This window comes from Sinocyclocheilus anshuiensis, unplaced genomic scaffold (genome assembly GCF_001515605.1).
Source record: "Sinocyclocheilus anshuiensis isolate Anshui unplaced genomic scaffold, SAMN03320099.WGS_v1.1 scaffold532, whole genome shotgun sequence".
NCBI lineage: Eukaryota > Metazoa > Chordata > Actinopteri > Cypriniformes > Cyprinidae > Sinocyclocheilus > Sinocyclocheilus anshuiensis.
In genome coordinates this window covers 1,998,213-2,016,018 of record NW_015555819.1, presented here as the reverse complement: position 1 = coordinate 2,016,018, position 17,806 = coordinate 1,998,213, and the positions used below count along the sequence as shown (strand labels likewise).

At 36.2% G+C, this 17,806-nt stretch overlaps 1 protein-coding gene across 1 annotated transcript in view; it reads right to left on the bottom strand.

Moving 5' to 3' along the window:
* The window catches only part of LOC107675269 (N-acetyl-beta-glucosaminyl-glycoprotein 4-beta-N-acetylgalactosaminyltransferase 1-like), a 197,019-nt gene that overhangs the window by 70,430 nt on the left and 108,783 nt on the right, over positions 1-17,806 (bottom strand). The window contains exon 4 of the mRNA XM_016469560.1: positions 2,398-2,493. Within this exon, the coding sequence (XP_016325046.1) occupies positions 2,398-2,493 (96 nt within the window). The remainder of the gene's footprint in view (positions 1-2,397; positions 2,494-17,806) is intronic.

Below are 17,806 nucleotides of genomic sequence, written 5' to 3'. Positions count from 1 at the left end.
AGGCTTGCGGGAGCCGCGGCCATCGGGCTTGACTTCTTAGCGGCCGGCGGGCTTGAGAAGGGGCGCCGCTTACTGTTTCTGTTTTGGTCCGGTATTCTGTCACGATCGCTACTGTGAGGGAGCACGGAGCGAGGAACGAGGAGACGTGGACTACATCAACAAGGAGACTTTAATAACATCAAGGAAACCAGGAAAACACACATAGCAGAGGAGGTTGACATAAACAATACCAGACCGAGAACAACGAGCCGGAAACACTTTTAATACACAAGACATGACGAGAAACACCTAATGAAATATAATGGGAACAGGAAACAGGAAGAACCGAATATGGGCATAAGGAAACACGAGGGAGAACTTGGGGGAGGAAAACACAACACAACGGGAACACAAGTCTGACAGTAGTACACAAATTTATAATATAAGTACACTAAACAAGACTACAAGTTTACACCTTTCACTGAGAGAACAGTCTGAGCAAATTATGTTTTGCAATGTATAACTTTACAGTTTCCACTAGAAGCCGCTCTAGTGGATCTACTGCTCCCCTACAATCTCTCAAAAAAATTACATAAGGGCATAGGGGCAAGACCATTTAAACACTTTACAAAGTAAACTTTACATAATGAAAAAAGACAAAGTGAGCACAGCTCAATGGCAAATATGGCAAATTAATTAATAATTGAATGAATAAATAAATACATAAATAAAATATTTTCATGGTCCTTTAAAGGTAGTTATAAATAAAATAAATAAATACATAAATAAAATATTTTCATGGTCACACCAAATAATAATAATAATAATAATAATAATAATAATAATAATAATAAATGATTTCCATGGTGACACCAAAATAAAAAGTAATGAAATAACAATAATAATAATAATAATAATAATAATAGTAAATATATAATAAATTATTATTATAACTTAATAATAATAAATTATTTCCATGGCGATAAATAAATAACTTTTGTGGTGACTCCAAAATAAATGTAATGCATTAACAACAATAATAATGATAATAATAAATCCAAATAATTCATAATTCATTATCAAAACTATAATATATAATCTTATCATTTTTAAGCCAACAATAAACTCATATATTTTACTTATATTTATTTTACAATACACAAATTAATTTCTCATTTCGTCATCCATTTCAGATTTTCCAACTAAGTGTAACACACTGACAAGTTCTTCTAAAGAGCACATTCCTCCCAACGATCACATAGCTGCTTGTTTACTCGGCTTTCTGCTAATATTTACTTTCCACCATTTCAGTTACGCTTCACTGGGCTCCCCATGCAAATTTACGGCCACTGTTGTGAAAGACGTGGGCTTGTGTTTTAAAATGCCTATCTAACCAAACACAGCGCTGTCACATTACTCTAAAACTCAGTTATGTTTTTCTCATATCAGCACGACAGCTGCCATCAAACCAAAACAACACGCTCAAATATCCCTACTAAAGTTTACCGTACCAATAACTCTATGCATCACATCTGTATTTTATACATTTTTTATACAAGATTGTCATAATTATAATTCCAGATTTCACTATTTGTCTTTCCATTTAGCTCAACTCCATCATAACAGTATCCTCCATCTCATAAATCATACAAGCTAAACAGATATTCAATAATTCATGTGTTGATATTAATAATTAACTCGCTCATCTAAAAACAAATTGTCCTCTTTAAAGCTTCCTGCAGTAAAAACCGGCCACGGGGCCAATCAAAAAGAGTCCAAACTGTTTCAAGATTTGAATTAAAGATTCATTTTTAATATCTCAAAGCACTACACATCAGTAAATCCACACCAGTTTTGCTATTAATTATGTCCGAAAACATAATTACGCACAATTTTCAGTATATAAGCAGGGCATCATCTTCCACAATTTTTCCCTACAAACTCCTGATGTTTATGTGAGCAGAGCACACACGTCTCTCGAGACGGGAGTCTGAGTTATAGCCGCTCCAGGACAATAGATAAACCAATTTCATCTCTACATCACCCGAGAATACATGAATGTGAGATCTAGTCTGTGGGAGTTTTGAATTATGAAAGACACAGAGAAGCACAGACATGCGCACACTCTCAAGAAAATAACAAACAGACACATCCAACTGACCAAACGTCTGAGACCTTTATGTAAACCTGGACGTTTGGGATTTCTTCCATTAAAGCACGAGATGTTCTTCAGATCATTTCTGGAGAACGTGATCATGAGGTTTTGTCCATGTCAACTTGAGTGCTGCTGTCAGCAAACCAAATACTAATGCGTTCTCACATTGTTATGCTAATAATATGATATGCCACTAAAAATGCTAAATAGAAGTAGTCTCAGATTTTGGAGCAGAAGGTGATTGTGTTTCTGTTGATACTCACATGGGGGTAGAGAGGAAAATGCAGGTTCTTCCTGAGCTGAGCGACTGAGGAGCCACACCAGTCCTCAAAGACGTGGAGATTCGCTTGACCTTTAAACTGGGAAGAAGAAACATGGAAGACCTGAACATTACTTTCTGACACACTGCTGAAGTGTATAAAAATTGGAATAAAAAAATGAATTTAATGTTTTGCCACAATTAGTTTTTTTAATTGAAGAGTTTTAAAATAAAAATATTACCAAATGTTAAAATTAAACACGCTGACATTATGCTAACGAGAAGAGTTAAGAGAAAAGAAAGCTCTGACCGCATGACGGCACACGTGATAAATTACTCACGATGAGAGCGCGCTCTATGAAGGACCGTATCGTACCAGAACAGAATGCATTTTTTCGTTGACAATGATGGCAGTGGAATGGGGAAAAAACACAAGGTTATGAGACGTCAGTTAACTTGAGCGCCATATTTTTAGAATGCCGTTTCAAACATGAGACGCTGCGTAAGATGCAAGACTCCAACGCAAATGTCAAACATTTACAGAAAAACAATGGAAAATTAGCGCAATGGAATGAAAAACCTGTAAAGAACCACTACTGTATGTCTGATATTTCATGTTTGCATGATGCTTACAGGCTGAAAGCTGCTGTTTTTTAATTTAATTTAATTTATTTTTAAACACGATATTTAATGTTAATAACAAGTCTATTGGTGTTATAATTTTAGTCATTTTGAATTTGAATAGCCTTGACATTTAGAGGCTCATTTTTACCATTCTGAAAATATATTATAGGATATGTTTAAGACAAGTTTGTACAATATGTGCCTTCATATTTCATACATATTTTCAGCAAATATATTTAACAATTTTATTTGTTTTACTTTTACACCATGTTAATGTGTGCTGCACTTGGAATAAAACTTTCTTTAACCAGATGGTTAATAAAGAAAATGTTACTTGAATCAGACAGACAGACAGACAGACAGACAGACAGATAGATATAGATATATAGATAGATAGATAGACAGATAGATAGATAGATATTGTCAGGTGATAGATAGATAGATAGATAGATAGATAGATAGATAGATAGATAGATAGATAGATAGATAGATAGATAGTTTGATAGATAGATAGATAGATAGATAGATAGATAGATAGATAGATAGATATTGTCAGGTGATAGATAGATAGATAGATAGATAGATAGATAGATAGATACACATACATAGAGAAGAAGAGACTCTGAAAATGAGCTCCTGAAAAATTATAAAAGATTAAGCCAAAAAGTAAGACAGAGAGTGAGATAATGACAGCAAACAAGTAAAAACAACAGAGGAACAACTTGGATTCAGGTAAAGACAGATTTTTCTTCCAGAAAATACATTTTAATGCAAAAAAGAAGACTGGAACCTCTGGATTAGCACCTGGCTACTGGATCACCACTCTATCAGCTATCTGCAGTTTTCCCTCATCTTTTAAGGAACTACAACTGAAAGACATTACTTAATTGTTGATCTTCAATTGCTAAACAGAGAGGTGAGCTCTATCTTGTATAAAACATTAACAAAAACTGTATATTTAATTTTATTCAAACAACAAAACCACAAGACCTACCAATACAAGATGGAGAAATTTGGACAAAACATTTAGAAAACTTATATAAAGAAATCCCACCAAAACAACTCAAAACATAATCTGATCAAACAAAATCTACAAATTTATGAAAACACAATTAAAAATAATCAAAATCCACTTGACTTCCCAATTACATATAAAGAATTGACAAACAAACTCAAAAGCCAAAAATGTAAGAAATCTTGTGGGTGTGTGTGTGTGTGTGTGTGTGTGTGTGTGTATATGTGTGAGTGAGAGAGAGAGAGAGACAGCAAGTGAATGTGTGTGTGTGTGACCTCAGTGTGTTACCCTACTGTCCACCACAGTGATCCAAAGTATTTATGTGTGTTTCTATGGAAGTTAAAGACTGTGGTCTGGACCGACCCGCCACAATCTGATCCACGGGGAGTTGAGCATTAATAAAACACGACAGCAGTTTAGATGACTGGTGTTCTGGCACATTGTTCCACACAGCGTCCACAGGCTCCCCAAAAACCACAACAACACGGCGCAGAACATCAGAGGTGTTACAGCCTGCAGCGAAAGGCAGGAAAACCAGAACATTTTCCAGCCCAGTAGAAAAATCGAATCGTTTCAGAACGTGCTCACGGCGCTCGCTTCTGATACTTCTGATGGGCCGCATCACAAACCATTAGCACCAGTTAGCACGCTAAAACACGGATGCGCGTGCAATACCGAGAACGCCAGCTCTCACCGATGTCAGTTAAAGCTCTTTAAGCCCGACAAATAGAACCGACATATTCACATTAGACAGCCAGCTACACTTTCAACCCAGCATATTTTATTCCCGGTATTTGGTGTCTGTCAGAAAACATTAGACTGGAGCAGACAGAAGAGAACTGGGAGTTATTGTTTATTCCTTGCTGTTGGCGCGAAATTCATTCCTTTTCTCTCCCTTGGCGAATTCTCTAAATGCGATCAATACGAGAAGATCAGAAGCACAATTCTGTTACACAGCGCATTTGCACACACCACAGAGACTAAAGGAATAAAGGCACCTTGCGGTTGAAGTACTGGAGGGAAATTTATTCGCTTTCATGAAGTGGAGAAACGTCATGAAACTTCATGAAAAAGGAGAAAATGTTCCTGACCATCACAGCTGAGGTGAACTCGGTCAGCCCATCAGTTCTGTAGTTTATCTAACAGTCGTTTCGGGAACTGACCTCGGGTTCAGGAGGAATGATTGGCGTCTTGCTGAGAAAGTGTGAAGTGGTTGATGATGCAATTTCAAGGCCTTTCCTACAGGAGTCATATCATGCAAAAACGATTTAAAAAAAGGCATTTGTAGATATATGCCAACATTCAAAATCTAAACAAAGCTGCAAAAGTAGCTCATCTTCTATCTTCAAGGTTGTGACAACAGACAGCTCCAAAAAAAAACAAAAAAATAAATAAATAAAAAATAAACAACAACAATAATATAAAAAAAAAGAAAGGGTCTTTTTGGGTTTTATGTTTAGTTCCACTTTGCAAATGCGAGTATATATATATATATATATATATATATATATATATATAAATACATTTTATATATTAAGAAATATATCTCATAAATGTATCAAAAATATCTCATAAAATGTTTAAGCATAAATGCAATATCATAAATATATTGCGTAAATGAATTTATGTATAATAATATTACATAAATGTAAATGCAAGCATATTTTTATTTTTTTATCTAGTGCTTTTTAGGATGAGAAAAGTGCAATAAAAATGCATTATTATTATTATTATTATTATTTTTATTATAAATGTTACACGTAGTCATATAAATGTCACACTTTTTTGTAAGAATAATTTATAACTCTGCCATGAATGAACGAACGATAGACCGGACGAACAAACAAACAAATTAATTAATTCAATTTCAATTTAAGAAACATTATGCTTCAACCTCAATATGCTAAACAATGACCAATGATATTTTTCTCAAATATCTGAATGATTTTTAAAATACTATTTATTTATTTACCGCTTCATGAATTCTTTTGACTGATTCATTCGAAAGAACCAGTTCATGAGAGTCATTTGTTTGTGTAATGAACATCATAGTTAAAGAAGACTTTAAAGGTGTGGTCACATTTACCGTTACTTCGACGAAATTCAGGAAAGTTTTGAAACATCTGAAAATGTGAAGATTTGAAAATATTCATATATATCGCTGTTCTACTGACAATAGACAATGGATCTTTTCGTGCGAAAATTTTCACTGACATTTCGCTAAAATTTCCCTAATGTAACAACACACCCTAAATATGTAATTAATTCCACCTAATGAAATTATATGACAAAACCACATATTTATATTATCGGAAACATTTCTCTCTTTTGCATTTACACAAATTTTGTCACCATTTGAAGACTTGGGTGAAGCAGTGCTAACTATATTGGAATAAGAGAAAAAAAATTGTGCCTTTGGATGTCAGAATTGGAATGGAAATAATTTTTAGGTTAGCCAATTATAACGAAAGGTTAGCTCAAGCAGAAGAACATTCTGTCATCATTTACTAGCCTTCATGTTGTTCCACACCTGCATGACTTATATATCTGTATATATTTATATGAAGTTATTATGAGAAAGAGCAATGTCCAAACACTGAGACATTTTTGAACATATCTTCTTTTGTGTCCCAGAAGAAAAGTTGCATAAATGGGCTTATAATGTTCAGGAAAACCATAAAATGATTAAAAAGTGAATGATATGACCACTTTAACAGCAGGTTTGAAAGCAGTGACCACATAGTGATCTTAGACCACATTTATTCCTCTCCTTAACATGTCACACCCGCCCTAAATTTCTGTTAAGGGAAATTAAAGTTGCCGACGTACAGAAACAGTCTGAAAATAGTTTCTGTTTCCACACATACATACAACCACACGGAATGATATAAACATCAATAACATGCACTTTGATTCGATTCTTGCAGCTGTTTTATTGCATACCCTGTTGAATTCAGTGCGTCAGTCTCTCATTTGTGCTGTGAGCTTTTATCCTCGGTACCAGCCCACAAACTAGGCCACAGAGATTAACCCTGCGATTCCACGGCTATAAATAAACACCAGCAAGCAGAACATACTGTATTTTCATAGAGTGCCATTCTTGTTTAAACCACAGGGATTTGTATGGGGAGGTTTTGATTAAACTCAATCGCCTTCATGGGTAAATATGGCAGCTGTCTTCAACGTTTACATAATCCTTATGTAATATCTCCTGCGCGCTTGATTCATAGCTATAAAAGTGCAATGATTGCTAACAAAATCAAGTCTTGTGAAGTCATATAATATCTTTGTGTGATTTAATGCTATTCAATGACAATCTACTCTCCAGTCAGCGATTAACTCAAGAACCATTGAGACCAGATCAGTGAATCATTGACTTCGCTGATTCTTTTCAGTGATCCGGTTCGCAAATCAGACTGAATATTTTGTGAATGAAATGGACTGATTCAATAATGAATTAGAATTCAACTCAACGGTCCTTCAAAAGTTCACATTTGTGTGTTTTTATGAAATTTTATGTGGTTATACAAGATACCAGTGACCGTATAGAGATTCAGATTTGCTCTTTCAGTAATGTTTATCCCAAAACACGTCTTTCTCACAAAAGAGAAAGGCCACAGTTCTGAATCTGATTTAAGAACCTACTTATGCATTTCTTAAAGAGCTCTATGGCGTGACTTGGAGAGGCAGGACCGACCTTCTGAACATGCAAGTTCTTGTCCTCCTCTGGTTCATGCAGAGGCCTTTATTTATTTGGACGCTCAAGCCACACTTACATATACATAATTAAAGGTAAACCAAGAGTAATTGCAAACAAATGCTGTTGGAGCTTTTCTAGTTTTTTTTAATAAAACAAAATAAATAAATTAAATTAAATTAAATTAAATACAATTCAATTAAATTAAATTAAAGTATTCAACAGAACAGACACTTTGCAAATAAAGATACACAAGAGGTCAATGTTCACAGGATTTCATTGACTTGTGTCAATTTGCACTTTGAGTTTAATTGCATGAAACAAGTAAAAGCCAGAACTATGTCATTCAATATACTCAAGATTTGAATCTACTCCAACATGAATAGTGAGAAATGCCATACATCGACTGGATTAGTTGTTGTGTGTGGTGCTGTTTTATGTCTCCATCGATTGATCTCTCAAGCGATCACTCATCTGTGTCCTTTATGATGTCACATGGCCTCATATTGATTGATGATAGTAATCAAACGCTCTCATTAATGCATTAATGGAAACCCTCCTGCTTCCCAGAACTGCTGCTAATGACCTGTATTTGGGAAGACGGAGAGACAGAGACCCGCTCCTCAGATTAATGTTGCACAGCCTATAGGGGCACAATGACATCAGCCTGTCGCATCATTGTTGGATTTTTGCTATAAATACCAACCTATGCTAAGAAAATGAATGTCTTAAAGGGGTCATATGATGCGATTTCAATTTTTCCTTTCTCTTTGGAGTGTTACAAGCTCTTGCTGCATAAAGAAGATCTGTAAAGTTGCAAAGACTAAAGTCTCAAATCCATCGCATAAACACATTTCATTACACCAAATACACAAAATAATGTTCTTTTTAGCAGCATCATATGACCCCTTTAACTGGTTGGAGATGTTCATTTTATTTTTATAGAAAATGAATGTATTTATTTTATTTTTTCTAAAAAAAAAAAAAATTGTATATTATTATTATTATTATTATTATTAATTTAGTTTAATCATCTATTTGTCAGGGTTCTGTCACTTCGGTCTAGTTTATTCATGGTTTTGTGACGGAGCCATGACACTCCCGTCTTGTCTTGTTTTCTTGTGAGTGTGCGGCTTTGAGTGTGCTCGAGCCATGCGCTCTCTTGTCTGCGTGCCTTGTTTCATGTTGGAGCGTGGTGTTCGGATCCCGGCACTCATGTCTTTTTCAGATTCAGTTTCGGTTTGGTGTAGGGGTTCGGACACTCGCGCTCCATTTTCTGTTTTGCTGTGGGAGCGTGCGTTCTCGAGTTCACTCGGGCCGTACGCTCTTCTGTCCTCGTGTCTCGTGTCGAGCTGCGTGCTTTCATGTTACATCTTGTGCTGTGTAGCACGCAGCTTATGTTTTTCATTGGCTGCGTGCTTTCATGTTGTCATGTCTTGTGTGAACACACGGCTTTATGAGTATTCTCATTAGCTGCGTGTTCGTGTCTTGTTTTGTTCAAGCACATGGCTTGTGATTGTTTTGCTGGCCATGTGCTTGTGCTTTTGTTTTGTGTGAGCACATGGATTTTGTCTTTGTTTCCTGTGTGCCATGTGCTCTCATGTCAATTGTCTAACCCCTCCCATCTTGTTACCTGATTATTGGTTAATTTGCCCCACCTGTGTTTCCCTTATTACCCTCCTTATGTGTTTGTATTGTGTATATGGGTGTGCAAATGTTTTGTTTAGCACTATGTAAAGTGACCTTGAGCTATGGAAAGGCACTATATAAATAAAACTTCTTCTTCTTCTTCTCCTCATTTGCTCCCTATTTATTCTCCTTGTGTTTGCAGTCCTGTGCGAGTTCGTCGTCGAATGTTGTGTGTGCCTTGTGTCCTGTCCTGCCTTGTCAGTCAGTTTCCCCTACGGGGTAGTTTCGGTTTGTTTTGTTTTATTTTGTTATTAATAAAACGCCCTAATTCCTCCTGCGATTGAGTCCTCGCCTCATCCCTTCATCCTCACCCCTGACACTATTATAATTTTTTGAATAGAAATTTAATTATTTATTTATTTATTTATTTTATTTCAATGGAAAATGTTTTTTCTTGAATAAAGGTGCAGTTACATCATCTACTAGTAGGGCTTAACTGCTAATGCTAACCTGATCTCTCATTTTATTTTATTTTTATGGAAAATGAACTTTTTTAGATTATTATCATTTTTAATGTTATTTAAATGGAGAACGATGTTTCTTCCATAAATGTGTAGTAACATCATCTGCCTGTGGGGGCTAAAAGCTAATGCTAACCAGGGGTGTGTTTCGCAAAAACATTGTTAGATAACTATGGTTGTTAACAACAGAACTTGCGACCATAGTTGCTTTTGGGAAACACACCCCAGATCTCCATGTCTAATCTAGGTGGAATTATTCATTTGTTGTTTGAAAGTTAATGTGTTTTTATAATTATTAAAAATATAAAAATTAATTTGATCAATTATATAAATGGATAATGATATTTCATGCTTAAAGGTGCAGTTACAGCATCTATCAGTGGCTAATGCTAAATGCTAACCAGATCTCAGAATCTCACTAAAAACAAATGGCTTATGGTCGCTTTGTCACCGCAAATGCCGTGAATGCCCCATGAGAGTTGTGTTTGGGAATCTTCTGGTAGGGTTCACATACTATAAAACAACTGTGAGAATCACTCACCGGTCAGAAAATCACACCGTACAAACTTTATACAGCCAGAAAAGATGGCTCTGTTCCAGCACAAAGAATAACCAGAGTAATATTTTTCCCAGGAGCCTATTGTATTTCTTAGAGCAAACCTCATATCCCACGAGTATGTCTAAAAAACATGACCTTCACTTTTCTCAGTCAGTCTGGTGGAGGCCCATTGATCTAAATCCTCTTAATACCAGACAGACCTGCTTCACTCCAAACTCTCCTCCTGTCTCAAGCACAACAGCAACCCACGGAGGAATCACGTCCCACAAAAGCAGGTTTGTGCGTGACATAGACAAACAATCAGTCACCGCTCAGAATGACAAGCAATGGCACCATTTGTCACCCATAATGCCTCTGGGATTGGGCATCAGAGACGTGACGTGTGCCACAATCATGCATCTGTGGGCATCTAATGCAGGATTGCTCTCTCGAGTCGGTCCAGACCGTATGCTACACCGCTGATGTGGAATGAGCCAAAATGGTCGGCTAATCCAACAACAACCAACAAGCTGATGTGGTGATGTCCCAAGTCACCTGAGAGCCCAAAGCATTTCCATAGTGCATTTTTTCAGCAACTTTGGTTCCGGATGTGTTTTCCCCATTCATTTTTCCCATAGGGATTTTAAAAAAGTCTTCATTAAAGTGTTATAAGCCATGAACCAAACCAACCAGCTATGAGGAGAACTACTATATTACATGAAGCAAAACATTTATTTTAAAATCAGACAAAAAGACAAAGGTACAGAACTGTATTCAATGGCTTTAGTGAGGAAAAGGACTACAATCCCATGAAGCAATGTTAATAACATCATCAAATTAAAAACGATGGAGAAAAATACTGAGAAAAAAAACAACAACTATTGATTGATTAAACTATTGACTCCATTACGTCACTCGCATTACTTCATGAAAGTGGGGAGGGCACTAAAGAGTTAATTTGGAGTGATTTGCTAGCTTCTGTTCTCTGATTGGTGGATATTTCTTTACAGAATCATGGGTGATGCAGTCTTCACCTGGAATTCTGCTGTTGAACACATTTTTACACCGACTGTTGCACTCTATTGGCTAGCGGTGCTATGTATCACAAAACTCACAGTTCGGATCATATTATGGTGTTTCAGTCACGGATCAGATCATTTTTCTGGAACAAATGTCTACTTTTAAGTGTTTATTGTATCAATTAAATATAGATTAATCTTTGTTAAAGTTGTTTATGTTTTGTTGTTTGATTAAGGTAACTGACACAGACAGCAGCAGGTATAGCTGATGTCACTTTAAGACCTAATGCACGGATCCAATATACTGTTACATATCCGAATGCTTTCTGTTCACGTTCACTTCATGTAAGACGTAACTGACTGTGTTTATGGGAATACTTGCTGAGATGGCTATTTTGACATAATTTGAGTATATTCGTCCATTCAAATGCAAGGAGATGTGAAAGAGGGCTGAATTCTGTGTTCGAAGTGCCGAACTGAGTTCTCTTTCACAGTACAATGGTTTAAAATCAATTTTAAATCAATTTGTCTTTGTGTATTTTAATTAGATTAGATTTTGCAAACTAATAATTTAACGTACTGTTTTAGCATACAATTAGTGGATTAGCCTGTTAGCTTAGTCTACAGTATTACCCTGTGTAAAAATACAAGCTAAGCTAATGTGTTTAGCATGTGGCAGTCAAAGCAATCTGGTCTACAATGTGCTAAACTGAACCTTTGCAATAGGCCAACAGATTACGCAATCAGAATAATCGACTAAAGGTGTGGTCACGTTAACAAAATTTCATAACCAAAAATAGGTCCATTGTTTATTGTTAATAGTGTAGCTATGTATAAAGTACAGTAGGGCTGCACGATTAATCGAAATTAAATCGCAAAGGCGATAAATCGCGATTAGGCAGAATCTCAGCTTGTCAGTGAACTACGGCTCTGTGTAGTAAATGCTGCTGCATCTGAAAGAAGGTGATGGAGATTCACTACTAATCACAGAACCGGCTTTACTGACAAGATACGCATAACAATCACATTTGATTAATCGTGCAGCCCTAAAGTACAGCTCACATTTTCAATTTTGAGTTGGTCAACGTGGCAAATTTTTATGAAATCTGGTTGGGGAATCTTTCGCCCTCATATAAAATTCCTAATCGTGTTGAGTAAAAAAGAAATAACAATAAAAATTTGCTACGTACACGGTAAGTGTGACCACATTTTGACGTTATTCTAAGCTACTATGTTTTACATGAACGATGTTGTTTGATCAGGCATTACAAACAGTAGACTGAACGACGTGTCAAGTTCAAAACAATTAGAGCACAATAGTCTTTGTCCTGTTGTGCTCCATCTAGCTGTTAAACTGGGTTCATGCTAATTTGCTTAAAGGGATAGTTCACCCTAAAATGAAAATTCTGTCATTAATTACTCACCCTCATGTCATTCCAAACCCGTAAGACCTTCTTTCATCTTCAGAACACAAATTAAGATATTTTTGATGAATTCCGAGAGCTCTCTAACCCTGTATAGACAGCAATGCAACTGTCACTTACAAGATCCAGAAAGGTAGTAAGGACTAGGGCTGGGCGATATAGCTAAAAAATGTATCAACGATATAATGTTTCATACTGTTCGGTATCGATAATTATTGACATTTTTTATAACCTTTTTTAAAACAAAGAGCAATAGACATTTTTTTTTATTTAACCACTGTATTTTTAAATTAACTCAATTTTTTGAGACAACACATTTTTTTGTTTGTTTTAACAGTGAAACACAAAATTAAAATTAAACAAATATCTCATTTCTAATGTTTTATATGCGGATTAAACGGGTTAAACTTTTGACTTGTTTCCCGAGGCCACAGGAGGGCGCAATAATGCAGCACATTAAATTGTCAACGCAAGGAAATAACTGTCTATAAAAATAAAATGTGCATTGTGTCTAAATTAACTCATATCAATCAAACATAATTTTGTAAATTGCATAAACAATTATGAACAAAACAGCATCACGTATTTATGCATTGCTTAATACAAAGAGCCGAATCGCCCATTACACAGATTGCCTTTAAAAACATGAGACGCAGTGAAAAGGAATAAACCTCCACAAATTCGTGACGTGTTTTCTAAAAGTTTAAACTGTTTTAACTTTGCATGGCTTTCTATACAGCTCTTGTGTGATGCGAGTGCAGCAGTCATATTTCCATCAAAATCCGCTGAATATGCGTTCTGTGTGAATGGCTTGGTTTCGGTTTTAACCTAATCAAGATCTTCTACGCATTGAGCTACTATATTTCTCTAAAATTTTGAATGAATAACGCAGCAGCGGCGCGTCTCGTGGGGTAGACTAACAAAACATTAAACTACAACGTCACTTACATCATCATCACCACATCTCGTGCTCCACTGATGACGCTCCCTGATGCACACCTAACATTCGATTGTACTATTTTTGCATTCAAATGCAAATGTTTATTTTAATTTCGACTAATATACATTTTTTTATTCACAATCTCCTCATCACAGACAGGCACAGCACTCATGTTCGTGTTTGTGTGTGCTGTCTGCATCACTCATAGCACGTGCCTATATCATGCACTATATTGAACATTTGTTATATCGTTATCGAAGAAGGTGTACCATCGATAAATATCGATACCGTTTTATCGCCCAGGCCTAGTAAGGACATCGATAAAATAGTCAGTGTGACATCAATGGTTCAATCGTAATTTTATGACGCTATGAGAATACTTCTTGTGCACAAAGAAAACAAAAATAATGACATTATTCAACAATTTCTTCTCTTTTGTGTCAGTCTTCATCTTCATCAAAAAAAATTTAACAGATGTCACATGAACTATTTTAACAAAGTCCTTACTACCTTTGTAGGCCTTTAATGTGGTAGTTGTGTTGTTGTCTATGCAGGGTCAGAAAGCTCTCTGATTTCATCAAAAATATCTTAATTTGTGTTCTGAAGATGAACAAAGGTCTTACGGGTTTGAAATGACATGAGGGTGAGTAATTAATGACAGCATTTTCATTTTTGGGTGAACTATCCCTTTAAGCATTCCCCACTTCCTCAAGACCAATTATGGCGCTTTTCCACTGCGTGGTACGACTCGGCTCGGCACGGCTCAGTACGGCACGGCACGGCTCGGTTCGGCTCGGTTTGCGTTTCCACTGCAGTTTAGTATCGCTTTAGTGTGGGCGGGATTAAATCACATGTCGTTATAGTTGTGCCGCCTCTACTGCTGCGACTCTTGAAAAACTTTTTCATTCCGCGTCGCCCCTTCAAGCTCTCACTGGATCCGCTCCTCTGCTATCAACGAGAGCAACGTCTGTACTTCCTCAACAGGGGGAACAGCCACTTTTTGGTTGTTAAAAAAAGGTGTGCTCGTTCAAAACAGTTGCGTTCGATCCTTCGCTGGCTGTGCTGATTTAAATCTAACGGTTCTGTTGTACTGTCCCCAGTGGAAAACCCCCCAAAAGTGAACCGTACCGTGCCGTACCATGCAGTGGAAAAGCGCCATTAGTTAACTAGCCTTTAAGGCAACCCAATGACTAGCCAATATTGAGAATCTATAGTTTTGCTACTACAGAAGACGTTTAAGTTTAAGATATCACAGATTGAATACAGATATCCTACCCGCTCTGGTCTTCATGACTGTACTGTAATAACTCGACGGGAAGTCACTGATGGTCACAATTTTCTCAACTCTCTAATGACACATAATGGCTTCGGATAACTGCTGCCAGCACTGTCATTTAGTGGCAACTGGGAGACTAAAGAGAGGTCCTCAAAGGGGTAAACAGATAGCATCCTCAGAGGAGGGAAAAAGCAATGATGCTCTTAGCACAGAGGTGACAAAAGTGGAAATGAAACTGAGAGGTCAAAGTCTTCTATATGGAACTGATGTATCATGTGGCCCACTGGCGTTACAGATAATCTATAAAGTGCCATAAATTCAAGACCCCGTCAACGGTCTGTATTCTTGCTAATGGTCTGGGTGCCCATTACCGTCAATCCTCCATCAAAGCGTTCCCCTTAACCTCACACCTACATCTCTCCACATGAAGGGTTCAAGGTCTGTCAGACTTTTTCCATTGTTGTACATCATCAGAACGGCCAGATCTCACAAAACCACGAGCCATACCTCTCGTGCCCAGATTCAGAAAAGAATTGCTCTAAATTCAAGCGATACCAGCCTGTGTTGCTTTGCTAAGCTGTGAACATCTGCCTGATCTCAAGGCTGTTATTCGGCCGGATATCACCTGTGCTCACTCCTATAAATAACACGGCCTCTGAGAGCTGTCAGGGACCGGCCATCCATTCCCCAGAAGCAACTGTGGCCAACGCTCAACACAACGTTCAGCTGCCAACACACAAGAGAAAAGCAAAAACAGACAACATGAAGAAACATGCTAAGGATAGAGCAGTCACAAAAATTTTGAGATGCATAATATATAAGTACCATATCGATTATAAGACAATATTACAGATTATTTTATTTATCGGTAACATTCCATTTGATATACCATATATATTATTTATTTATATATTTTAAATATACATTTTATATATTGTATACATTTTAGCCAACATTTAATTGCATATGCTTTTTATTTTATTTTACTTTTAGTTTATTTTACATCTAGTCAGGACTAATAGGAGGTAAAATCATAATTACCTCAATTAAATTTACATTAAATTAGAATATATTTTTTTATTATCACACGGACGCATCAGTTAAAAAATGTTGTTGTTGTTGTTGTTGTTATAGCCAAAATTAAAGTTGTAAACCATCGGCATTGTTTTTATTGTTAACTACAACTATAAATCTGTAGCTGAAATCAAGCTGAAAAAAATATATAGATATTAGATGAAAAAGTTAAAATACTAAATTACTCAATTGAAACCGAAATAAAAAATGCAAAATGGAATATAAAGCTAAAATAAAGCTTTATATAAATAAAAATAAAGCTAAATGGAAATATATATAAAATAAAACTAATAAAAATGACAAAAGCACAGAAAATACCAAAATTACACTATTAAAAATGAAATATTAAAATATAAATATAAAATCTAATTCAAAATCTTAATACTTCAACAGTTTTAAATAACATTAAAAGAACGTGGACTCATAATCAGAATTAAAAAAAAAAAAGTAACAAATAAAACAAGAAATGCAAGTGCTGTCATTTAACACCGTCTTATAATGAATCTTTAAACACTATTTTATATTACATTTTATAACACTGTTAAATGTAATCTTTGGCAAATGTTATCTTTTATGCTGTACATTATACTGTTGTGATGCCCAAATTCACTTGTAGCATTTCAAACTATTACTTGCATTTCTAGCGTGTATTTATATTTTTATCGCATTTCATTTTAATATTGGCTACAGCATTTTAAAATAATAATAATATCGGTGCATCCCTATGAAACTAGGTTGAAAATATGATCAGAACAAATACTTTAACATCAAGTAACCTCAGTGTACACTTGAAATGATCCAGGTTAAACCACGTCACGATGGTTTCTTTCCAGATGAGCCCGACTCAAAAAAAAAGTTTTCGAAAAAAGCTGAGGGATCAGGTCTGGCCTTTGTGAAGGTCAGTTGAATTTTTCCACAGACTCAGTAAAGCATTTCAGTATGCACCTCGCTTCAAGCACAGGGGTATTGTCATGCTGGAACCGCCACAGCGGCTTGAATCCGTCGGAGGCACCGAAGCGGCACGTCATCTCTGAATGTTCACTTACACGGACAATCAGCCGCTGTGCGCGATACTAAACTCCAGCAATGGTAAGATGGGAAAATAACTCGCTATCCCACTTTATTTACTGTGCCAATAGCTGTATAGTTGCCTGGCTAGTGAGTGTGAGAGCTCTGTATTTACCGGACCTGAGAGAGTCAACAAACCGCTGCCATTGACCTGCAGAATATTCCCACCTCGCCGTTATTATTTAAAATGGTGCATCTAATTCTCCTGCATTCATAGTGGTTTCTGCAGCGGCTCTGGCTCATTATTCTGCATGTGCTGGTTTGGTTGATCGGCCTCATGGGCTGAAATGCCCACCGTTCTGAGCACTGCGTTAAATCCTGTGCTTTCCCAAATAAGCAGCTTAGGAGAAAACCTTTTTACTTTATCTAACAGGAATAATTATGACAATAATGTCACTTTAATGGAGACGGATAAACCATACAATTTAATACATCATCATCATCCAACTGTTTGGTATGGAAGCTTGTTTCCACTACGGAATAAAAAAAAAAAAAGAAAAGATAATTGCTTTTCATCTCACAATTCTGACTTTTACATCTTGCAATTTTAACTTCTTTTTCTTTCTTTTTTTTTGCTCTTGGAATTCA